At 42.8% G+C, this 24,340-nt stretch overlaps 2 protein-coding genes across 4 annotated transcripts; one reads left to right on the forward strand and one right to left on the reverse strand.

Annotated features, from left to right (window-relative positions):
* Nucleotides 1-5,729: 5,729 nt before the first annotated feature.
* On the reverse strand, nucleotides 5,730-23,167 carry LOC110496279 (bcl-2/adenovirus E1B 19 kDa-interacting protein 2-like protein). 3 transcript variants are annotated; one of them, XM_021572080.2, is made up of 11 exons: nucleotides 22,270-23,167; nucleotides 21,908-21,965; nucleotides 21,609-21,736; nucleotides 21,386-21,459; nucleotides 21,049-21,288; nucleotides 20,517-20,723; nucleotides 20,212-20,314; nucleotides 19,975-20,106; nucleotides 7,353-7,439; nucleotides 6,962-7,060; nucleotides 5,730-6,428 (listed from the first exon to the last, which is right to left on the reverse strand). In XM_021572080.2, the coding sequence occupies exons 3-11, from the start codon at nucleotides 21,668-21,670 to the stop codon at nucleotides 6,404-6,406; spliced, it is 1,029 nt and encodes a 342-aa protein (XP_021427755.2). In that variant the 5' UTR covers nucleotides 21,671-21,736; nucleotides 21,908-21,965; nucleotides 22,270-23,167; the 3' UTR covers nucleotides 5,730-6,403. The 3 variants fall into 3 exon arrangements, with proteins under 3 accessions (XP_021427755.2, XP_021427759.2, XP_021427758.2); XM_021572084.2 differs by lacking the exon at nucleotides 21,908-21,965; XM_021572083.2 differs by lacking the exon at nucleotides 21,908-21,965 and having other exon boundaries at nucleotides 21,609-21,801.
* Nucleotides 18,294-19,978, forward strand: LOC110496280 (guanine nucleotide-binding protein G(s) subunit alpha-like). The gene has a single exon (XM_036952846.1). It carries the CDS (start codon nucleotides 18,794-18,796, stop codon nucleotides 19,616-19,618), a length of 825 nt encoding a protein of 274 aa, XP_036808741.1. The 5' UTR covers nucleotides 18,294-18,793; the 3' UTR covers nucleotides 19,619-19,978.
* Nucleotides 23,168-24,340: the final 1,173 nt, after the last annotated feature.

The following is a 24,340-nucleotide window of genomic DNA, read 5'->3' on the forward strand; positions in this document are numbered from 1 at the left end:
ACTTCTTTTTCCTATAGTGTAGATGGGATCGGCCGAGCCTGATTTCCCTGATTTCCCTAACTGTAAACCTCGGCCTGGCACCAGTCTCACACTTCATACACTGTTCTCTGTTCCTGTTTATTGAGTTTCCCCACATCTACCTCACTTCCTCTCCCTGTAAGAGTCCTTTTCCTGTGTGTCTGGTGGGTCCAAACAGCCAGTCTCACCTTCTGCGATCTGGGCCAAATTCCCCACTCCCTCTGTGTTCCTTTATTAAGTGCTGTGTGGAAGGGGAGGAAGCTGGTAGAGGCCAAACACCCTCCCACTGTACTCAACAGAGCTCCTAAAAACAACACATTCACTCCTGTACTGGATAACAAGTCACAGTGTATAATGGGTTCTATTGAGTGCTAGCTCAAGAATTAAGTTGAACATGAGACGTTGGGGTTTATTCATAAACGTGTCGATCACATGGAGTAGTTTCCTACTTAAAGGAAAATACAGCAGACGTTTCCAGAATCCAATTTGGTAAAACTTGGTGTTTTAAGAAAGCATCATCTAAGTTCCATAGATGTACTTCCAATGGATTTGATGAGGGATTTACAAGCATGTTGTTTTCTCTTGGTAGACAAACATTTGAGAAAGTTACGTTATTAGGACAAAAATTGAAATAAAAGGATGAAATGATATTACCCCCCAGGTGATGCTTCCATCATAGGCAGTCAGCTACAGTGAACAAAAATATAAACGCAACAAGTTTTGTTTATCTTTCATGAGCTGAAATAAAATATCCCAGAAATGTTCCATATTGTCATGCCAAATGTGTTTACATCCTTATTAGTGAGCATTTCACCTTTGCCAAGATAATCCATCCATCTGACAAGTGTGGTATATCAACAAGCTGATTAAACAGCATGATCATTACATAAGTGCACCTTGTGCTGTGGACAAAAGGCCACTCTAAAAGGTGCAGTTTTGTCACACAATACAATGCCACAGATGTCAAGTTTTGAGGGAGTGTGCAATTAGCATGCTGACAGCAGGAATATCCACCAGAGCTTTTGCCAGAGAATTAAATGTTAATTTCTCAACCATAAGCTGCCTCCAACATTGTTTTAGAGACTTTGGCAGTATGTCCAACCGGCCTCACAACCGAAGACCATGTGTAACCATGCCAGCCCAGGACCTCCACATCTGGCTTCTTCACCTGCAGGATCGTCTGAGACCAGCCACCCGGACAGCTGATGAAACAGTGGGTTTGCACAACTAAAGAATTTCTGCACAGACTGTCAAAACCCGTCTCAAAGAAGCTCATCTGTGTGCTCGTCGTCCTCACCAGGATTTTGACCTGACTGGAGTTTACTGGGCAAATGCTCACCTTTGATGGCCACTGTCACGCTGGAGAAGTGTGCTCTTCAAAGATGAACCCTGGTTTCATCTGTACTGGGCAGATGGCTGATGTCAATGTTGTGAACAGTGCCCCATGGTGGCGGTGGGCATAAGCTACGGAAAATGAACAGAATTACAATTTGGCAATTGGAATGCACAGAGATACCGTGATGAGATCCTGAGGCCCATTGTTGTGCCATTCATCCACCGCCATCCATTCATCCAACTCATGTTTCAGCATGATAATGCACAGCCCCATGTTGCAGGGATCTGTACACAATTCCTGGAAGCTGAACATGTCCCAGTTCTTCCTTTCCCTGCATACTCACCAGACATGTCACTATTTGAGCATGTTTGGGGTGCTCTGGATCGACGTGTACAACTGCGTGTTCCAGTTCCCGCCAATATCCATCAACTTCGCACAGCAATTGTAGAAGATTGGGGCAACATTCAACAGCCCACAATTAACAGCCTGATCAACTCTATGCAAAGGAGATTTTGTGCCGCATGAGACAAATAGTGGTCACCAGATACTGGCTGGTTTTCTGATTTCTGATTTTCTTTTAAGGTGTCTGTGACCAACAGATGCAGATCTGTATTCCCAGTCATGTGAAAACCATTATTTTTCCTTATATAAACTGTAGCTCAGTCAAATCTTTTAAGTGGTTGCATGTTGCGTTTATATTTTTGTTCAGTGTAATTTAAGCAATAATAGTTAATGATGATTAATATAAAACCGGTTGCTTCCCAGCTAGCACACTTGGTTCCTTGGAAGTTGTGGGAACGCAAGTCTTTGGCTTCTCATTGGTTCTGAGAACAAATCCATAAGTTTCCTGACCAGTAAAACTGATTGTTTAAAAAAAAAAAATTGACTGTTCTGGGAGGTTGCAATTAGGTTCTGAGAATGTTTTATTATGGTTCAGTGAAAGTTTTCCTGGGAGGTTTTAACGTTCTGAGAATAGAAACAATAGGTTATTTGCAAGTAATGAAATAACATTCTGAGAATGTTTCAATAATATTTAATAACACAGCTTAGGTTAACTGTTTTGAACTCCAACAACAGATTGGATGCTGAAGTACACGGCTATTCATTTGCTTAACCATGCAAACACATATTTTGTATTGTGGCACGGCATCCGTGAGATTCTGTTCTCTATCCATGGAATTACTCCACTGCACCAGCAGGATGCAGCTAGCATGCCACGTTCATTTTAGTCTGTTCAAACAGACCCCATTTCAAAGGAAACACGCACTCGTTAAGATCAGGTTGGGACAATTTAGTGGGCGCAGTCAACACACCTGAACATACTTAACAATGTACACTGAGCATACCAAACATTAAGAACACCTTCCTAATATTGAGTTGCACCCCCTCCCCAATTTGCCCTCAGAACAGCCTCAATTCGTCGGGATATGGACTTTACAAGGTGTCGAATGCGTTCCACAGGGATGCTGGTCCATGTTGGCTCCAATGCTTCCCACAGTTGTGTCGAGTTGGCTGGATGTGCTTCGGGTGGTGGCCCATTGTTGATACACACAAACTGTTGAGTGTGAAAAAGCCAGCAGTATGTTGCAGTTCTTGACACAAACCAGCGCGCCTCGCACCTACTACCATACCCCGTTCAAAGGCGCGAAAATGTTTTATCTTGCCCATTCACCCTCTGAATGGCACACATACACAATCCATGTCGCAATTGTCTCAAGTGTTAAAAATCCTTCCCGTCTCCTCCCCTTCATCTACACTGATTGAAGTGGATTTAACGAGTGACATCAATAAGGGATCATAGCTTTCACCTGGGTTCACCTGGTCAGTCTATGTCATGGCATTCCATTTTGTGTACTCAGTGTATATGTTTTTAAGTAATATTCATAGAAAGTTCTTTTAACATGTGTTTTTTATGGAACGTTTTCTTAATATTCTGAGAGCATGACTTTAAATAAAACCATGAGGAAACCTGCAGAAAAAGTTATGCTGAAATACTGAAATTCCCATGGAAGAACGTTGTTTCTTAACGTTCCCTGAGCAATTTGAGAACATTACTTTAAATAGAACCACGAGGAAACCTGTAGGAAAGGTTATGCTGAAGTACTGAAATTCCCACTTAAGAAGCATATGGTTCACAGAACTTGATGTGCTAGCTGGGTTATCTATTCATCCCTGATCCCTGAAATTTGTCTGATACACACTTTATCTCAGTTAATTTTGTTTTATTGCAAATGGATGAATCAATAAAGACATCATCAGTCAATGATATCATCACCTGTTATTTAAACACACACCCTTATCAGCACTGACAGAGCATTACAATAAAATATATTTTAGATAGTGTATTACAATAATGAACTTCATTGTCTAAATGAACAGTCATCTGGATATGGAAGAGAAAAAAAACAAACACAAAGAATTATCCAATAATATCATATGAGCAGGGGTGCAACTTTCAGTGGGGACATGTCCCCCGAACATTCTGAAATTGTATTTTTGTCCCCCCCCCCAGTTTTATTATTGGAATGTGATACAAAACAAGGAAACGTTGTTCTTTAGGACCATGCGGAATCCTCTGAGCGTCAGGGTAGGCTGGCCTTCTAGGCAGAGTTGCAAAGAAAAAGGCATATCTCAGACTGGCCAATAAAAATAAAAGATGGGCAAAAGAACACAGAAACTGGACAGAGGAACTCTGCCTAGAAGGCCAGCATCCCGGAGTCGCCTCTTCACTGTTGACGTTGAGACTGGTGTTTTGCGGGTACTATTTAATGAAGCTGCCAGTTGAGGACTTATGAGGTGTCTATTTCTCAAACTAGACACTCGAATGTACTTGTCCTCTTGCTCAGTTGTGCACCGGGGTTACTGGTTAGAGCCAGTTTGCTCTGTTCTGTGAAGGGAGTTGTACACAGCATTGTACAAGATCTTCAGTTTCTTGGCAATTTCTCATATGGAATAGCCTTCATTTCTCAGAACAAGAATAGACTGACCAGTTTCAGAAGAAAGTTATTTGTTTCTGGCCATTTTGAGCCTGTAATCGAACCCACAAATGCTGATGCTCCAGATACTCAACTACCCTAAAGAAGGCCAGTTTTATTACTTCTTTAGTCAGAACAACAGTTTTCAGCTGTGCTAACATAATTGCAAACTGGTTTTCTAATGATCAATTAGCCTTTTAAAATGATCAACTTGGATTAGCTAACACAACATGCCATTGGAATACAAGAGTGATGGTTGCTGACAATGGTGGAATACAAGAGTGATGGTTGCTGACAATGGGCCTCAGTACGCTGATGTAGATATTCCTTAAAGAAATCTGCTGTTTCCAGCTACAATAGTCATTTACAACATTAACAATGTCTACACTGTATTTTTGATCAATAAAGGTGTTATTTTAAAGGACAAAAAATGTGCTTTTCTTTCAAAAACAATGTCATTTCTAAGTGTCCCCAAACTTTTGAATGGTAGTGTAAGTGAATTTGTCCCAATACTTTGGTCCCCTAATATGGGGCGACTATGTACAGAAAGTGCTGTAGTTTCTAAACGGTTCACCCGATATGGGTGAAAATGCCCTCAAATTAAAGCTGACAGTCAGCACTTTAATAGTCATTGTATCCATATCAAATCCAAGTGCTGGAGTGGAGAGCCAAAACAACAAAACGTGTCACTCGCTAGGTTCCCATCCAACTGGCTACAGAGTTTCATGCTAATACTCTAGAATCGGCATATAGAAAATGTGTTCATTTTCCCACCAGTGGTGTGTTTCCACAAAATAGACAGTGGGCGATAACGTAGTGCACACAAAATGTACATTTTCGCTTAAGTTTTCATGTACGCATAAAAATAAATAATATGTTTCCATCGCATTTTCAACTCTGCGGATAGTTTTGTCACAGAAACTGTTGCATTTAATAGCAAATGTGCCCACTCTGGTCTTGGTACGTGCTCTCTAGCCAACAGCTTGCAGATACAGTGTGGGTAGGTTGTGCTGGGTCTAAAGGCTCTGCATGGTCAATCCGTCATCTGCAGTGGCCGTACAGCATTTACTGCTATATGGTCTCTGCAGAAGTCAGGACATTCATACTTCTTTCGCTTTGCGGAAATGTTGTGAACGGAGTTGTCAAGGACGTGAGTTTGTGTTAATACAGGACCCCATCCCGCCCCCATCTACTGTCAACCAATAATGTCAATACGGAGCTATACGGAGCCCCCTGCACTGTCACAAATTTTGGGAGGCTCACGGCGATGCGGTACGGAGATCAGTTTGGCCTCCACAAGCCTTCAGAGGCTCTGCAATTGCTTCACATCCTCTGTAAGAATCACATATGCAGAGCCAGCATAAGTTGGCTTTAAGTCTACATGATGACATTATTATGGATAAGAGGTGAGAATATTTTTATTGGTCAAAAATGGCAGTCAAGCACTGATCATCATGTCACCAGAATAAGACCCTCAAAATGTATTGGAAAGGGGCATAAAGATCACATTGCACTTTCACCACCCTGTAAAATCCATCACTTCATCTGTAGCCTAATAATCTGCATGGTTTCCTGAGTTGTAGCGGGAGAACCACGCCCCATTACATCGCGTGACTCCAAGTTACCTTCGATATGATGGTTATTATATCAATATTTGTGCATGAAGGCGTTTCCACTGCCATTTCTCACATTATTCATTTTACTGACACAAAAATATCCCGACATGTCGAACGAACAAATGATCTGTCTGCATTTATAACATTGCACCGAAACTTCCTGTTTCCATCAGCTGTTGTTTTTTTGGTTTTTTTTATATGGTATGATTTTACTGCATAAAAACTGTGGATGGAAACGTGGTTACAGTCTCGATACCTTTGGAGCTCAGTGTTTCTTCTTGTGGTCCTCCAGTAGATGCTTTGGTTAAAGTTGTCTCATAGGACAACTGACGTGCGATTGGGCAGCCAGGTTCATCCTCCGTGTCAAGTAATTGGTTGACAGATTTGAGCCTTTTTTAGTCCACTGTTTTGTCTTCATGTACCTTTGCACTGTGGTCCAGATCAACCTTTTCAGCATATCACCTGTCCATATTCTCGTCAAACCTGTGTGAATGGAAATATATTGAACCGGACTGAAAAACAATAAATACATAAACGCAGCCAATACATGTTCACGAATCATCATAATGGAAGGGTCTCACTGTTTTCTTTCTGTTTGAAATTAATACTTTTATTTGCTCAATGGTAGCCCAAGAGTGATGAAGAAAAACTAGATATTCGTCACATAATAAACATGTGAGGTGATGGGCTTTCCCATCCCCTTTCATTAATGTAGCTTATTGTGAATGTGTGATGGTGCTTTCAAGAGTACTGGGAACTCTGGAAAAAAAACGAGGTCAAATAATGACGTCAGTGATCTTAAGGTCGGAAAGTAGGAGCTGTAGAAAGAGACCTTAGTTCCCGACTTGGAATTCTGAGTTGACAACTCAAAAATATTTTTCCCAGTTGGAGCAACATTTTTTATTTTTTTTTACAAGTTCACAGTTGTCTTAAACGCACTGAGGTCGTAAGTCAGAGATTTCCGAGTTCCCAAGTGTTTTGAATGTGGCATGAGAGAGTCTGATGGTGTCACTCACTGTCTGACGCAGTCGGGGATCTGCACACGCTCAATAGAGATGTGCTGGGACAGCTCCCGAAGGCTGTCGATAAACTGAAGCTTGCGACTGAATTTGGAGCTGTGAGGAGGACGGGATCGGAAGCCATTCGTTTTGTGTGACGACACAGAGCCAACATGTAGAAAAAAATAAAGATACAGTAGTGGGCAGCATCGTTTAAATAAAATAAATATACAATTAAGATTTGTACTATTACAGCTACAAGATCAGGGCGGCTGCTCAAACAGTGCTAAGGCCATTGTTCTATAGATGTCCCTTTTGCTTCATGGAGTAACAGGGCCCATTGACTCAACAACAACAACAGCAACCCTGACCGACTGGACTTGGTGTCTCAGGGGATGGTGGCCCTCACCTGATGAAGGGCTTGATGATGGTGATCAGGGCCTTGATGTACCAGGTTGGGTGTACAATGTACAGACCTTTCAGATTCTTCCTCAACCTACGAGAGAAACAGAATCAAGTTTAAGAGTAAAGGTAACAGTTGTTCATTCAATCTGTCAGTATATCTTCTGTAGATTTACACTACCACTCTCACATCACCATGATTGACAGATTAAACCTTTCCATAAAACACATATCTCTACAAAAGGTTACTTTAGTCCCTCCAAAAGGTTATTTGGGGCCCAGTCTCTGTGACTCCCCAGACAGGCGCAAGACAGGGTCTACCAGACAGGGTCTACCTCACTCACCAGTCAAAAGGTTGGACACACTTACTCATTCCAGGGTTTTTCTTTATTTTGACTATTTTCTAGATTGTAGAAAAATAGTGAAGACATCAAAACTATGAAATAACACATATAGAATCATGTAGTAACCAAAAAAGTGTTAAACATATAAAAATATATGTTATACTTTAGATTCTTAAAAAATAGCCACCCTTTGCCATGATGACAGCTTTGCACACTCTTGGCATTCTCAACCAGCTTCATTGGTATACAGAAGATAGCCATATTTGGTAAAAGACCAAATCCATACTACAGCTCAAATAAGCAAAGATAAACAACAGTCCATCATTACTTTAAGACATCAAGGTCAATCAATTCGGAAAATTTCAATAACTTTTTAAAGTTTCTTCAAGTGCAGTCGCAAAAACCATAAAAATCTATGATGAAACTGGCTCTCATGAGGACCGGCACAGGAAAGGAAGACCCAGAATTACCTCTTCTGCAGAGGATAAGTTCAATGGAGTTAACTGCACCTCAGATAAATGATTCACAGAGTTCAAGTAACAGACACATCTCAACATCAACTGTTCAGAGGAGACTGCGTGAATCAGGCCTTCATGGTCGAATTGCTGCAACGACTAAAGGACACCAATAAGAAGAGACTTGCTTGACTTGGGCCAAGAAACTTGAGCAATGGACATTAGACCTGTGGAAATCTGTCCTTTGGTCTGATGAGTCCAAAATTGGGATTTTTGGTTCCAACCGCTGTGTCTTTGTGAGACGCAGAGTAGGTGAACGGATGATCTCTGCATGTGTGGTTCTCACCATGAAGCATGGAGGAGGAAGTGTGATGGTGCTTTGCTGGTGATACTGCCAGTGATTTATTTTGAATTCAAGGCACACTTAACCAGCATGGCTAGCACAGCATTCTGAAGCGATACGCCATCCCATCTGGTTTGCGCTTAGTGGGACTATCATTTGTTTTTCAACAGGACAATGACACCAAACACACATTCAGGCTGTGTAAGGGCTATTTGACCAAGAAGGAGAGTGATGGAGTTCTGCATCAGAAGACCTGGTCACCACAATTCCCCGACCTCAACCCAATTGAGATGGTTTGGGATGAGTTGGACTGCAGAGTGAAGGAAAAGCAGCCAACAAGTGCTTCGCATATGTGGGAACTCATTCAAAACTGTTGGAAAAGCAGTCCTCATGAAGTTGGTTGAGAGAATGCCAAGAGTGTGCAAAGCTGTCATCAAGGCAAAGGCTGGCTACTTTGAAGAATCTCAAATATAAATATATTTTGATTTGTTTAACACTTTTTTGGTTACTAAATGATTCCATATGTGTTATTTCATAGTTTTGATGTAGAAAATAGTCAAAATAGTCATTTTCTACAATGTAGAAAATAGTCAAAATAAAGAAAAACCCTGGAATGAGTCGGTGTCCAAACTTTTGCCTGATACTGTACATGGGCCAAGTCAGACAACAGGAAGTGAGAGGGGAAGTTGGCTAGACACGGTCAGGTGTCAAAACACTAGCTCTATTGGAGAAAACATCACAAAGAATAATGCTGGTTTTCCAGACACAGGTGAGCCCTACTCCTGGACTGAAAAGCATGCTCAATGTAGAACTATTGAAAGAGCTTTTTCATCCACAAACACTTAATCTTGTCTGGAAAACCATCCAATCCTCACCACTCATCCCCTACCCAGATGGTCATACGCCATCGCAATCTTTGCTCTCTCTCCCACTACTATCTCCTCTTCTATCATATCATCTCTCCCTTTGATAAATAGTTCTCTGTCTTCTCTCCTGACTCTGCCTCGACCCTACTATCCTCCCTTTCCGCATCCTATAACTCGCACTGTCCCCATTTCTCCTGGCCGGCTCGGCCCTCCCCTCCTGCTCCGTGGCTGAGTGACTCATTGCGAGCTTACAGAACAGGCCTGTGTGCAGCTGAGCAAATATTGAGGAAAACTAAACTTCTGGAGGACCTATCATCCTGTCACTCCCTCCTCTCTACCTGCTCTTCCTCTGTATCCATTGCTAAAACCACTTTCTATCACTCTACATTTCAGCTTCTGCCTCTAACCCTAGGAAACTCTTTTCCACCTTCTCCTCCCTCCTTAATCCTCAACCCCCTCCCTCCTCCCCCTCTGCGGACGACTTTGTCAACCACTTTGAAAAGAAGGTTGACAATACTGTATATGCTCCTCCTTCACTCAGGCTAATGAGTCAACTGGTCCCACTCACACAGAACTACCCTATGCCTTGACAGCCCGCGACTAGTGTCCGGCCGCCCGACAACCTGCCCGCTCGACCACATCCCCTTCTCCCTTCTCCAGATCATCTCTGGCGACCTTCTCCCATTCCTCACTCCCCTCATCAACTCACTGGCTTCCCTCATCAATCCCTCTGACTTCAAATGGCCGGAGTCGCTCCACTCCGCAAGAAACCAACATTCAACCCCTATGACGTCAAAAACTACAGACCGGTATCCCTTCTTCCTTTTCTTTCCAAAACACTTGAGCCCACTGTCTCAGACCAACTCTCTCGCTATCTCTCTCAGAAAGATGTTCTTGACCCTGACCAGTCAGGCTTCAAGACGGGTCACTCAACCGAGACTGCTCTTCTCTGTGTCATGGTGGCTCTCCGCACTGCCAAAGCTGACTCTCTCTCCTCTGTTCTCCTCTTTCTAGAGCTATCCGCTGCCTTCGACATCATGAACCATCATATCCTCCTCTCCACCCTCTCAGGGCTGGGTGTCTCAGGCTCTGCACACTCTTGGATTGCATCCTACCTGGAAGGTCGCTCCTCAGCTTGGATATCTCAGCTTGGAGGTCGGCCCACCATCTCAAGCTCAACCTCAACAAGACAGAGCTGCTCTTCCTCCAGGTGAAGGCCTGCCCGCTCCATGACCTCTCCATCACGGCTGACAACTCCACAGTGTGACCCTCCCAGAGTGCAAAGAACCTTGGTGTGACCCTGGACAACACCCTGTCGTTCTCTGCAAACATCAATGCAGTGACCCGGTCCTGCAGGTTCATGCTCTACAACATCTGTAGAGTACGACCCTTCCTCACACAGGAAGCTGCACAGGTCCTAATCTAGGCACTTGTCATCTCCCGTCTGGACTACTGCAACTTGCTGTTGGTTGGGCTCCCCGCTTATGCCATCAAACCCCTGCAACTTATCTAGAACGCTGCAACCTGCCTCGTGTTAAACTTTCCCAAATTCTCCCATGTTGCCCCGCTCCTTTGCACATTCCACTGGCTTCCATTCCTAAACCCCAACCCGAGTTCTCCGTTCTGCCATCTTTGCTCTTTTGGCCCTCTCACCCCTATGGGGGAAGCCCCTGATATGTTGTTGTTGTCCCACCTAGCTATCTTAAGATTAATGCAGTAACTGTAAGTCCCTCTGAATAAAGGCATCTCCTAAATGACTCAAATGAAAATGTTCAAAGAAAGGGTCCTAAACCATATCACAAAAAAATGAGTGTCTGAACTATAGGCAACCTCTAGAAATCCCTGCAGGGTTTTTCTTGGATAATTCCTTACACATATTTGTATAAAGGGAAATAGGATATAAATAATATAAATATAATAAATAAATATAATAATATAAATATAATACATAAATATAATACTATAAATATAATAAATACATATAATAAATAAATATAATAATATAAAGGGAAATCAAGTTGAGACGTTAATTTCAACAACATACAAAGGTCAGTGTGATGGTCTTATCAGCTTTTTTCCTCCTGCAGTTCACTTGAGACCTTTACTGGATCCAAACATTTAGCTCAATTATTAGGATTAGACCCAGGTCAAGGTTTACAGCATCAAAGCTTTCTGGAAATATGAGGGATTATGTTAGTAGCCAAGCTGTTCACAAGCCTTTGGACACTGTTGTAACCATCCTGAAAAAAAGAAGACTCTTTCCATTAGGGCACTCAATGTACAACGTTTTAAAAACGTTTTCCAACGGAAAATGACTATGCGAGTGTTTTTTATTGGACAAGTCCATGTAGTCCGTTCTAGTTTCAGTTCATTTTCTTCCGTTTTGTGCCTAATGGAAAAAAAACCTGGAATCTACTACCTCTTAGCCTGAGAACTGTAGGTTGGCTGTGCGGGAAGTAAGGAGGAAACTCAAAATTATGCTTTGGTTTTGATGCCATCCTCTGGCTGAAGAAGGAGTGCCAAAGCAGGCTCTCGTAATCTTGCTAAGGATGCTAATGCCCAATGTGACACTATTATTGCCAGCTACTTGCTGTGGGTTACTTTCTATACTGTATAAGTACATATGGTTGCTATACTGCACATTCAAACTCTCATACACCATTTTTTTAAGTGCTCATGGTATTATTTGGGAATATTTACTGAAGGTTTAACTTTATTTTACTGTCTGCTGTTTTAAGTCATTTATTTATTAAATGTAAAATAGTAATTACATAGCAATTACCTAATGAGGTGCAGACTTGTATTAGATCAAGACGAGTCACAAACGTGATGGCTTGAGACTTGTCTTGGTAGCTTCTATTCTGTTTCACTACACGAGAGCGCAACAGTGGTGGACACGACTAGTCATTCCATGTTTTTTCTTCATTTGTACTATTTTATACATTGTAGAATAATAGTGAAGACATCAAAATGATGAAATAATAAATATGGAATCATGTTGTAACCAGAAAAGTGTTAAAAAAAATCTACAAATATTTTAGATTTTTCAAAGTAGCCAACCAAATCTAAATCAAATCCAAATCAAACTCTATTTCTCATTTCATGTACCGAATACAACAGGTTACAACCTTACCGTGAAATGCTTACTTACAAGCCCTTGACCAACAATGCAGTTCAAGAAAGAGTTAAGAAAATATTTACCAAATAAACTAAGGTAAAATATAATAAAAAGTAACACAATAAAATAACAATAATGAGGTGATATACAGGGCGTACCGGTACCGAGTCAATGTGCAGGGGTACAGGTTAGTTGAGGTAATTTGTACATGTAGGTAGAGGTAAAGTGACTATGCATAGATAATAAACAGTGAGTAGCAGCAGTGTAAAAACAAATGGGGGGGATGGGGGTGGTGCAGAAATAACAGTCTATGACTTAGGTGACTAGAGTCTTCTACAATTTTTTGTACTTTCCTCTGACACCGCCTAGTATATAGGTCCTGGATGGCAGGAAGCTTGACCCCAGTGATGTACTGGGCCGTACGCACTACCCTCTGTAGTGCCTTACGGTCAGATGCCGAGCAGTTGCCATACCAGGCGGTGATGCACCCAGTCAGAATGCTCTCGATGGTGCAGCTGTAGAACTTTTTGAGGATCTGGGGACCCATGCCAAATCTTTTCAGTCTTGAGGGGGTAAAGGTGTTGTCGTGCACTCTTCACAACTGTCTTGGTGTGTTTGGACCATGATATTTTGTTGGTGATGTGGACACCAAGGAACTTGAAACACTCGACCCGCTTCACTACAGCCCTGTCAATGTTAATGGAGGCCTGTTCGGCCCGTCTTTTCCTATAGTCCACGATAAGCTCCTTTGTCTTGCTCACATTGAGGGATAGATTGTTTTCCTGGCACCACACTGCCAGGTCTCTGACCACCTCCCTATAGGCTGTCTCATCGTTGTGGTAGCACTGTTGTGTCATCAGCAAACTTAATGATGATGTTGGAGTCACATTTTATTTTTTGCTTATGGCCTTATATAGCTGGTTGAGCGCGGTCTTAGTGCCAGCATCGGTTTGTGGTGGTAAATAGATGTCTACGAATAATATAGATGTCACACCTGATCTGTTTCACCTGTCCTTGTGATTGTCTCCACCCCCTCCAGGTGTTGTTTATTTTCCCCAGTGTATTTATCCCTGTGTTTCCTGTCTCTCTGTGCCAGTTTGTCTTGTATGTTTGTCAAGTCAACCAGCGTGTTTTTTCCCGTACTCCTTTTTCTCTTCTTTGCTAGTCCTCCCGGTTTTGACCCTTGCCTGTTTTCTGGACTCCATTCCCGCCTGCCTGACCATTCTGCCTGCCCTGACCTCGAGCTTGCCTGCCCTTTGGTACCTACTGGACTCTGAACTGGTTTTGACCTTTTGCCAGCACAATACCATTGTGTCTGCATCTGGGTCTCGCCTTGTGCCCTTATAACAGATGAGAACTCTCTTGGTAGATAGTGTGGTCTACAGCTTATCATAAGGCGTGCAATACCTCAAGACTTCTTTAATATTAGACATCATGCACCAGCTGTTATTGACAAATAGACACACACTCCCAGCCCTCGTCTTACCAGACGTAGCTTCTCTGTCCTGCCCATGCATAGAAAATCCCATCAGCTCCTTATTATCCGTGTTGTCGTTGGCTGAAGATATTACAGTTAGATATTACAGTTTTTAATGTCCCGTTGGTAGGATACTCTTGATTGTATAACATCCATTTTGTTTTCCAATGATTGCATGTTGGCCAATAGAATGGAGGGTAGTGGGGGTTTACTCACTCACCTACGAATTCTCAGAAGGCAGCCTGACCTCCTCTCCCTTTTCCTCCGTCTTTTCTTCATGCAAATAATGGGATTTGGGCCCATTCCTGAGAAAGCAGTATATTCTTCCCGTCTAAATCATGAAATCATTTTTTTGTCCAGTTCGAGGTGAGTAATCACTGTTCTGAAGTTATTTTCGGTCATAAGAGACGGTAGCAGCAACATTATGTATTGTAACATTATGAACGCAAAAAAACTAACACAATGTCACGTGTGCTCCCTCTCCGGCCTCTAGGTCACCAGGCTGCTCATTATGGCGCACACCTGTCACCATCTTTAAGCGCATCTGCACATAATGACACTCACCTGGACTCCATCACCTCCTTGATTATCTGCCCTATATATGTCACTCCCTTTGGTTCCTTCCCCAGGCATCATTGTTTCCTGTTTCCTGTCTGTGCGTTGTTCATGTTTTTTGTTTTGTATTATGTTTCGTTCATTCATTAAATGATTCACTCCCTGAACTTGCATCCCAACTCCTAGCGCACACGTTATAGAATGAAGCCTCATCAAAGCGAAGCATCAGGGAGTGTTTTTTGTTGTTTTGGAGGTGATGTCGGGTCTGTCTGTCAGAACCGAAGCTACCTGGAAGGCCTCAGCCGGTTTGTCGGATTCCCATGCCTCGGCGGGTTCAACAGGTTACCCTGACTCAGCTGGCTCGACGGGTTTCCATACCTCAGCAGGATCGACAAGCTTCCAAGCCTCTGCAGGTTCAATCGGCTCCCATGCCTCAGCTGGCTCGATAGGTTCCCATGCCTCAGCTGGGTGAACAGGTTCCCGTGACTCGACAGAGGCAACCGGGGAGGTCTCAGCCGGCTCATCAGGCTCTCACGCCTCAGCCGGTTCGTCAGGGTTCTGGACCTCAGCGGAGGTGACCGGTCTGCTCCTGATCCCTGGGATCGTCCCTGTGGTTGGTGTCCATGCGGCTGCAGCCACACGCCAGGGAGGGGGTACTGTCACGTATGTTCTCTCTCCGACGCTCTTGGTCGCCATGCTCCCGCGCCTCAGCCGGATCGACAGGTTCCCGTGCCATAGCAGAGGTGACCGGTCCGCTCCTGATCCCCGGGATCCTCGCCATTTTGGTCGGCGTCCTACGGCTGGAGCCGTGCGTCGGGAGGGGGTACTGTCATGTGTGCGCCCTCTCCGCCCTCTATGTCACCAGGCTGCTCATAATAGCGCACACCTGTCACCATCATTACGCACATCTGTGCATAATGACACTCACCTGGACTCCATCACCTCTTTGATTATCTGCCCTATATTTGTCACTCCCTTTGGTTCCTTCCCCAGGGGTCATTGTTTCTGTTTCAGTTTCCTGTCTGTGCGTTGTTCGTGTTTCTTGTTTTGTATTATGTTTCGTTCATTCATTAAATTATTCACTCCCTGAAATTGCTTCCCGACTCCCAGTGCACACGTTATACACAATAGCACAGTTGATAATAACCAGCTTCATGAGGTAGTCACCTGGAATGCATTTCAATTAACAGGTGTGCCTTGTTAAACGTTAATTTGTGGAATTTTTTTCCTTCTTAATGCGTTTCAGCCAATCAGTTGTGTTGTGACAAGGTAGGTATACATAAGGTATAACATAAGCCCTATTTGGTAAAAGACCAAGTCCATATTATGGCAAGAATTTAAGACTTGAAGGTCAGTCAATTCGGAACATTTCGAGAACTTTTAAAATTGTGCAGTCACCAAAACCATCAAGTGCTATGATGAAACTGGCTCTTGTGAGGACCACCACAGGAAAAGAAGACCCAGAGTTACCTCTGCTGCAGACGATAAATTCATTAGAGTTAACAACCTCAGAAATTGCAGCCCAAATAAATGCTTCACATAGTTCAAGTAACAGACATCTCAACATCAACTGTTCAGAGGAGACTGCATGAATCACCAATAAGAAAAAGAGACTTGTTTGGGCCAAGAAACATGAGCAATGGGTATTAGACCAGTGGAAATCTGTCCTTTGGTCTGATGACTCCAAATTTGAGATTTTTGGTTCCAACCGCTGTGTCTTTGTGTGATGCAGAGTAGGTTAACGGATTATCTCAGCATGTGTAGTTCCCACAGTGAAGCATTGAGGAGGTGTGATGGTGTGGGGGTGCTTTGCTGGTGACACGGTCTGTGATTTATTTTGAATTCAAAGCACACTTAACCAGCATGGCTACCACAACATTCTGTAGCAATTCACCATCCCATCTGGTTTGCGCTTAGTGGGACTATCATTTGTTTTTCAACAGGACAATGACCCAAAACACACCTCCAGGCTGAGTAAGGGCTATTTGGACCGCAGAGGGAAGAAAAATCAGCCAACAAGCGCTCAGCATATGTGGGAACTCCTTCAAGGCTGATGGAAAAGCATTCCTCATGAAGCTGGTTGAGAGAATGCCAAGAGTGTGCAAAGCTGTCATCAAGGCAAAGGGTGGCTTCTTTGAAGAATATCAATATCAAATATTTGTTTAACACTTTTTTGCTTAGTACATGATTCCATATGTGCTATTTCATAGTTTTGATGTCTTCACTATTATTCTACAATGTAGAAATGAAGTAGGTGTGTCCAAACTTTTGACTGGTACTGTAGTTAAATAGTTACATAGTAATTACCTAATGAAGTGCAGACTTGAGTTAGATCAGGATCAGTCACAAATGTGATGGCTTGAGACTCGTCTTGGTAGCTTCAATTCTGTTTCACTACACGAGAGGGCAACAGTGGTGGATGGTGGATCAGGCTATCAACTACTAACCTGGCCATGTGACTCACAGCACAGGGAGAGCTGTGACCACACTGGCCTGGATAGGAGGCCATTTGTTAATGCAATATTCGCTCAGAAATTGTGCAATGGATTTCACTCTTTTTTTATTTTATTACCATTTTTTCTCAGGGGTTGAGAGCTCTCGTTGTTTAGATTTGAAAATCCAAACATTGTAATGGAAGGGGGCTATATGTGGCTGTGCCTGTGGGTGTTTGAGTGAGAAAGACACAGAGGGGGGCCAACCAGAAAAAGCACAGCCCCCTCCATTATCAACGCATTGTGCCAACAACATCAAAGAGCCATTCCCGACTCTGAAGTCAGGAGGACTTCAAGAATCAGGCGCTAACCAGACTAATTAGCAACTGTGCTGACTTGACTTTGAGTAGGGACGCTACTATATCATTAATAAAAACAAATTGCCTAGCTGAATAAAATAAAACATGATGTTATATAATGATGTTGAAGTACTTTGCCTTGGTGACATGAAGGTCCTCCAACGCCACTGTTGTTGTATATTTTTTATGTTCCTGCCAAAACCTCTGCTGTGAGGTCCTGTTTGTTCAGTAAGACCCACACAGGAAGGGTCCCAAGTGGCGCAGCAGTCTAAGCCCTGCATCTCAGTGCTAGAGGCTTCACTATAGACCCTGGTTCGATCCCGGGCTGTATCACAACCGGCTGTGATCAGGAGTCCCATAATAGGGTGGTGCAGTGCACAATTGCCCAGCATTGTCTGTTTTTTTATTTTTTATTTTTTTACACCAGGTAAATTGACTGAGAACACATTCTCATTTACAGCAACAACATGGGGAATAGTTACAGAGCAGAGGAGGGGGATAAAAGAGCCAATCGTAAACTGGGGATTATTAGGTGACCATGATGGTTTGAGGGCCAGATTGGGAATTTAGCCAGGATCCCGGGGTTAACACCCCTACTCTTATGATAAGTTCCATGGGATCTTTAATGACCTCAGAGTTAGGGGAGGGTTTGGCAGGGGAAGGCCATCATTGTAAAATTAGAATTTGTTCTTAATTGACTTGCCTAGTTAAATAAAATGGACCATAGTATACTACAAATCAACAGGTTTTAGGTGGAGTGTTTGCCCTCATTTGTGTACAGCCAGATCTTATCAGAGCAAGATGGACATTAATTAAGCACCACACCCTGGGTTTATTCATATTCAACACAATTCTGCTTCTACACAAACTCCTAACACAAACAACACGTTTCCACAAACAGAGTCATATTTCACCAGATGCTGCGTAGGGGAAATTACAAGGTTGGGAAATAAAGGATATAAATCTACAATTTGCGCAATGCTGCTACTGCAAGACATTCGAATCAGGGAGGAGCTTCGTGTAATGATCGCATGTGCCCATTTTAGTGGAATTGTGTAAATATTGTTTCAGAAGTTTACTTTTTAATGATCTTTCTTCCACTTGCTTTACTGTCGTTGTGGTGAAGGGAAGAGCATATAGCCATGGCTGCGCTTTGACAGAACTGCAAAGTTTTGAATTCTGGGCTACTCGTGAAAATCGGTCGGTTCTAGAAAATACCGCTAAAGTTCAGTGTGGCTCCACAGTACGACATCGTGGGAATCTCGATTCGAAAACTCATTGCCTGCATTTAGACTTACTGCTGAATGTTTACATTTACACTACACTTGAGGACTTCATTGCGGATTCACAGTGAAAACGTTCTAGGAATCAACCTTCTGAGAGTGGCAGAGGATGCTTTCAGTGTCAGACCCCCAGAGTGACATTTTACGGGAGGATTATTCTTAATTTCTGGGGTTTTTTCTTAGGCAAGCCTAGGAATCTAGTATTATTGAATTAATATGGGTTGCCTGTGCAGTAAAGACCAACGTATTGAGAAGGCACGTAAAGACTCAAACAAAAGGATTAATAAACAGCTGCAAGAAGACAAGCATAATAACCAAATGACTTGCCCGCGCCAGTTGCTGCTGTTAGGAGCTGATGAATCTGGGCAACGCACGATAGTAAATCAGATGCGCTGTTTACATGTGGAACCCACTGCACAGGAGAAAATGCATTACATACAAAACAACAGTAAAAATGCTTCAGGGATGTCCGAGACATTTTTCGAGATGGATGGTATCCATTTTCATGTATCTAATGTTAGAGGTCAGAGGTACGAAAGCAGAAAGTGGATGCGGTGTTTTGCTGACGTGTGGGATGTTATTTTTGTGGTGGACAGCAGCAGCTATGACATGGTGATTCAGGAGGACAGCCAGACCAACGGGCTGCAGGAGGCCCTGAACCTCTTCAAGATCATCTGGAACAACAGGTGGCTAAGGACCCTTCCAGTCTGGGTCTTACTGAACAAACAGGACCTCCTAGCAGAGAAGATTTTGGAGGGGAAATCAAAAATGGAAGAGTATTTCCCAGAATTTGCACACTACACTATGCCGGAATTTTCAACACCAGTACCAGGGGAGGACCTTCGTGTCACCAGGGCAAAGCACTTCATACATGATGAGTTTCTGAAGATCAGTACAGCAGGCCAACCAGACGAAAGGGACTGTCATCTGGTTTTCACCTGTGCAGTTGACACGGAAAACATCCGGCTCTTCTTCCGTGTCTTGACAGATAGCCAGCTTGGTAGATTTTCGACACTGAGACACTTATTTTTCACCGACTGAGACAAATGTCAATGATTCGATTACTTGAGACTTAATTACCTTGGCATAAAATAAAATAACTTGAGATTTTACTTTGGCAGTGTTCCAGGCCAACTACATTGCAGTTGCCAGATCTCACAATGCCTGAATAGGTGTTGAACATATCCACTAACCACATCATATAATATAGCACTCTGACTGCAATGTTGATGACTGCAATTTATTCGCCCTGGAACATGGCCTACGACTTGTAGACTCCGCTGACATGAGATACTTTTGAGTTCAAATATTTTTGTATTGTTTTGTTACTCACTGTGGCATATAGTTTTCTGAAATAGGACCGCAAACCAAAGCCAATTTGAGTAAACAGAACTAACCTTCTGTCAACGGTGGTGTAACACTCTCTGAGCCAGCCAATGGTGGGGAGCTTGTCACGCTGGGCCATGGCACACAGGTACACAATGACGTAGTTCTCCGCAACCATCAGGTCCAACGTTCCCACAACGTACCTGCAATGTTTAGTGGTGCTGTGGTTAGGAATGTCGACCTGAAAAGTGGCCAATTCAGATAGTGTTTTACTAAGACTGTGGCTTCTCATCGATTAGCTCTCAGACCTGAACAGGTTGTCCATGACATGCTGGTAGTTCTCCATGTTGTTTTCAGGGAGATAGCAGGAAGAGAACACAATGATGTCATTAGACCCTTCTCCATAGTAGCCTGGAAGGAAAACAACATTTGGATGAGGCAAAAATGAACATGCAAAAAATAAGTGAAGATGCTCGTTCTGTCATCTGAGTTGATCGCACAACAAACGGTCACATTATCCGAATTCCACGAGGCTGAGGAAAACTCACATTCTTGCATAATGTCGGTGAGGTAAGTGCGACAGATTAAGTGAGTGCTGGGGTTCTGGACTCACCCCCATGTGACAAGACTCGAAGGAAAGGTTCCAGTACACTCATGTTGACCAGACTCTCCTGAAGCGGATCTCCTGTGCGGAACCGGCGCCACCTAGTGCCCTGGCTGTCCACTTGGTCTTGGTCAAGAGAGCCCACTCCCATCTGCTCTGGTACTGACCCACGGGCCTTATGGCAACGGGATGCCACTCCCAGACGAAGCAGGTCATCTGTGAATGGGAATAATGTTTCAATGATCATTTTCCCATACCGTACTGTAGATAACAAAATGCATAGATGGAGAGTGGTTGTGTACTGTCTATAATATATAATATCTATGGCGTCAAGATCACCTAATGCAAACCATATATAAAGGGAATAGCTATATATTATGAATTGCCCAAAATAGCCTATTTGTGTCTATCCCATGGGAAAAATATAACCAAAGTGAAAGTTGTTCAATAAGTTCATTGGCTGATCTTGGACCTGTGAGTGAAGAAACGGACCAAAGATAAAGGCTGTTAGACTGTCCTGTCCACTGCACCCAGTTCTCACCCTCCAAATCCATGTCGTGCACTGGAAAATGGAGGGACTCGCTGTCCGAGGGCGTTTCCATGGCATCCAAGTCGATGTCCAGCCCCAGATCGTCGTCATCAGGGGAGGGAGAGAGGGCAGCTGTGGCATAGTCGTCGGACACCGCCGAGTCACTGCGATCCAGCGTCAGACTTAGGGCGGGAGCCACCAGACGCTTCTTCCTGGGTCGGGGCCCTGTCAGAGCCAGGCTGCTGGGCGGGGCTACCATGACATTTAATCATCATGATTTGCATTTATATGGAGCTTTATAACAGTGACTGTGATGTTACAACGTTGCCATTTTGAATTGAAGTGTTACCTGGCCTGTCATCAGCAGCTAATGTGGGGTTCCCCGAGACTGCATCTGTGCCTTGAGCATTCCTGGGAGGTGACCTACAATGTTTAGATAGGTCAACAATTACATTTCTATGGAATTCTTATTAGATATAGGTGTTTCATTGTGAAAAAAAACACTTGTTTGGATATTTGGTATGTTGATAATATAACAAGAACAATTCAGTCTGATGACCATAACCTCTGACCTGGGAATGTAAATGTCCTCCTCCTCCTTCTCCATTTCTTGCTCTTCCTCTCTTGGCTCCATGTTGTTGCTGTGCAGGTTCTCAGTGCCAAGTTTCCTGATTGGATGTTGTCAAGAGTAACAGCAGACCTTTTGGCCCGAAGAAATGAAAAGTCCAAACCGCTATTACAACTCAGGAGCAACTTTAGCTGTGACTTCATATGTTTATTTGAGGAGAATAAAGAGTGTAAAAAAAAGAAATGATGATGAATGTCATGGACATAGGGTAACAAGTAAACAAATAAATACTGTAGCACCTACAGGTTCGTGTCGGATCAGTTCTGCCAAATGATCGTATACTGAGGGATTTGTTTATGTGCTGGAAAACACACAGTGTTCATTTGTATTGAGTGCAATCAAAGTAGTGCGGTATAAAAGCCAAGGCTTGGCAACAACCACTGTCTGTCACCATTTTGTACTTTCTTTTTCAAAGCTTGTGTCACAATGAAAAGGTAGAATCACTTGTAGAATGTAAGACCCTTACACCAGTGCGAACACATTCAATTGCACCAATATCACCAAGTTTGTCTTGGTTAGATTCATGTGAATACGTGGTAAACAAAACTTGAGACAGGAACGCATGTGCACAGACACAATACAAAGCAACAAATGTGTAACGTTACCTTGTTGGTGGTGTTTGGTTGACAGGCCGACAAAACTTTTCAATGCCTTTGTTAAGTTAAAAGTACAGCAACTGTACCATGAGTAACCTTTGAGTGAAAGAGGTAAACGTTATGGTTTTGCTGATCTCATGACGAAGCCTCAGATTGCACTGACACAATTGCCACACCTGAGAGTCAAGGTGTGGTGTATTTATTGCCAGTGCAAGCCCATCCCGGTAACCGAGGCAACGGGAATGAACTGCACAAGCTCCGCTTTAGGGTGAAAACATGCATGTACATGCAATGCTTGTTCAGAACTCATGCAGTGTAGGCTATTGGGCTGTATGACATCACAGAGAATCAAACAAAAGAATCAGCACTGAAACTCGTCATACATGATTGAGGATTTTTTTTTCATTGTTATTTATACTATAAAACACATACAAACATCCTAATACCTATTCTGAATCTCAAATGTATGGCCTACTGTAGATTTGAAAGGTCCATAGAAAATTGACCTAAGAGATTTTGTACCCAAGGATGTTTCGTGCACCTGGTACTTCCTTGGCTATCTACACATTATTTGCTGGCTCGGCATTGCACCATGAGTACTTATCTTGTAATTTTGAGAAGTTACATTTTTCATAGTAATCACATCCCTCTTCAACATTTCCTCATTCAGTCACCACAAACTGCCTATGTATCTTAAATATGTTTAGAAACAAGAGAAATTGCCAAGCATTCATATACTGATAAACATAGGGGTTGACCTTTGGAGTTGACAAAGCCCATTTGATAGCTTAGATCTTTGCTTTCCATCTGCAATGTGTGATATAGTGCCTTCAGAAAGTATTCATACCCCTTGACTTATTCAACATTTTGTAGTGTCATAGCCTGAATTCAAAATGGATTACATTGATTTGGTTTCTCACCCATCTACACACAATACCCCATAATGGCAAAGTGAAAACATGTTTTTAGACATTTTTGCAAATGTATTGAAAATAAGTATTCACACCCCTGAGTCAACACGTTGTAGAGGCACCTTTGGCAGTGATTACAGCTGTGAGTCTTTCTGGGTAAGTCTAAGAGATTTCCACACCTGGATTGTACAACATTTGCCCGTTATTAAAACATTCTTCAAGCTCTGTCAAATTGGTTGTTGATCATTGCTAGACAACTATTTTCAGGTCTTGCAATAGATGTTCAAGTAGATTTAAGTCAAAACTGTAACTCAGCCACTCAGGAACATACAATGTCTTCTTTGTAAGCAACTCCAGTGTAGATTTGGCCTTGTGTTTAAGGTTATTGTCCTGCTGAAAGGTGAATTCATCTTCCAGTGTCTGGTAGAAAGCAGACTGAACCAGGTTTTCCTCTAGGATTTTGCCTGTGCTTAGCTCTATTCCTTTTCTTTTTTATCCTGAGCGGTTGTCCTCATGGTGAAACTCCTGAGCGGTTTCCTTCCTCTCCGACAATGGAGTTAGGAAGGGCACCTGTATTTTTGTAGTGACTGGGTGTATTGATACACCATCCAAAGTGTAATTAATTACTGCACCATGCATAAAGGCATGTTCAGTGTCTACCAATAGGTGCCCTTATTTGTGAGGCATTGGAAAAACTCTGGCCTTTGTGGTTGAATCTGTGTTTGAAATTCACTACTCGATTGGGGGACCTTACAGATAATTGTATGTGTGGGGTACAGAGATGAGGTAGACATCATGCTAAACACTATTCAATGCAACTTATGTGACTTGCTAAGCACATTTTTGCCCCTGAACCTATTTAGGCTTGCCATAACAAAGAGGTTGAATACTTATACTAATTTCAGCTTTCAATTTAAAGTTTATTTTTATTTTTTAAACATAATTCCACTTGACATTATGGGGTATTGTGTGTAGGCCAGTGACAAGAAATCCCAATTGAATCCATTTTAAATTCAGACTTTTAACACAACAAAATGTGGAAGAAGAAAACAATCAGGTGTTGCGATGAATGCTTTCTGAAGGCACTGTCTATGAACACAATGACATGTTGAGACATGACCAGGAATGGGTGGATGCACACACAGCATACGGTGGGGAAATGGTGAGAA

The sequence above is a fragment of the Oncorhynchus mykiss genome, chromosome 18, assembly GCF_013265735.2.
Source record: "Oncorhynchus mykiss isolate Arlee chromosome 18, USDA_OmykA_1.1, whole genome shotgun sequence".
Lineage (NCBI taxonomy): Eukaryota > Metazoa > Chordata > Actinopteri > Salmoniformes > Salmonidae > Oncorhynchus > Oncorhynchus mykiss.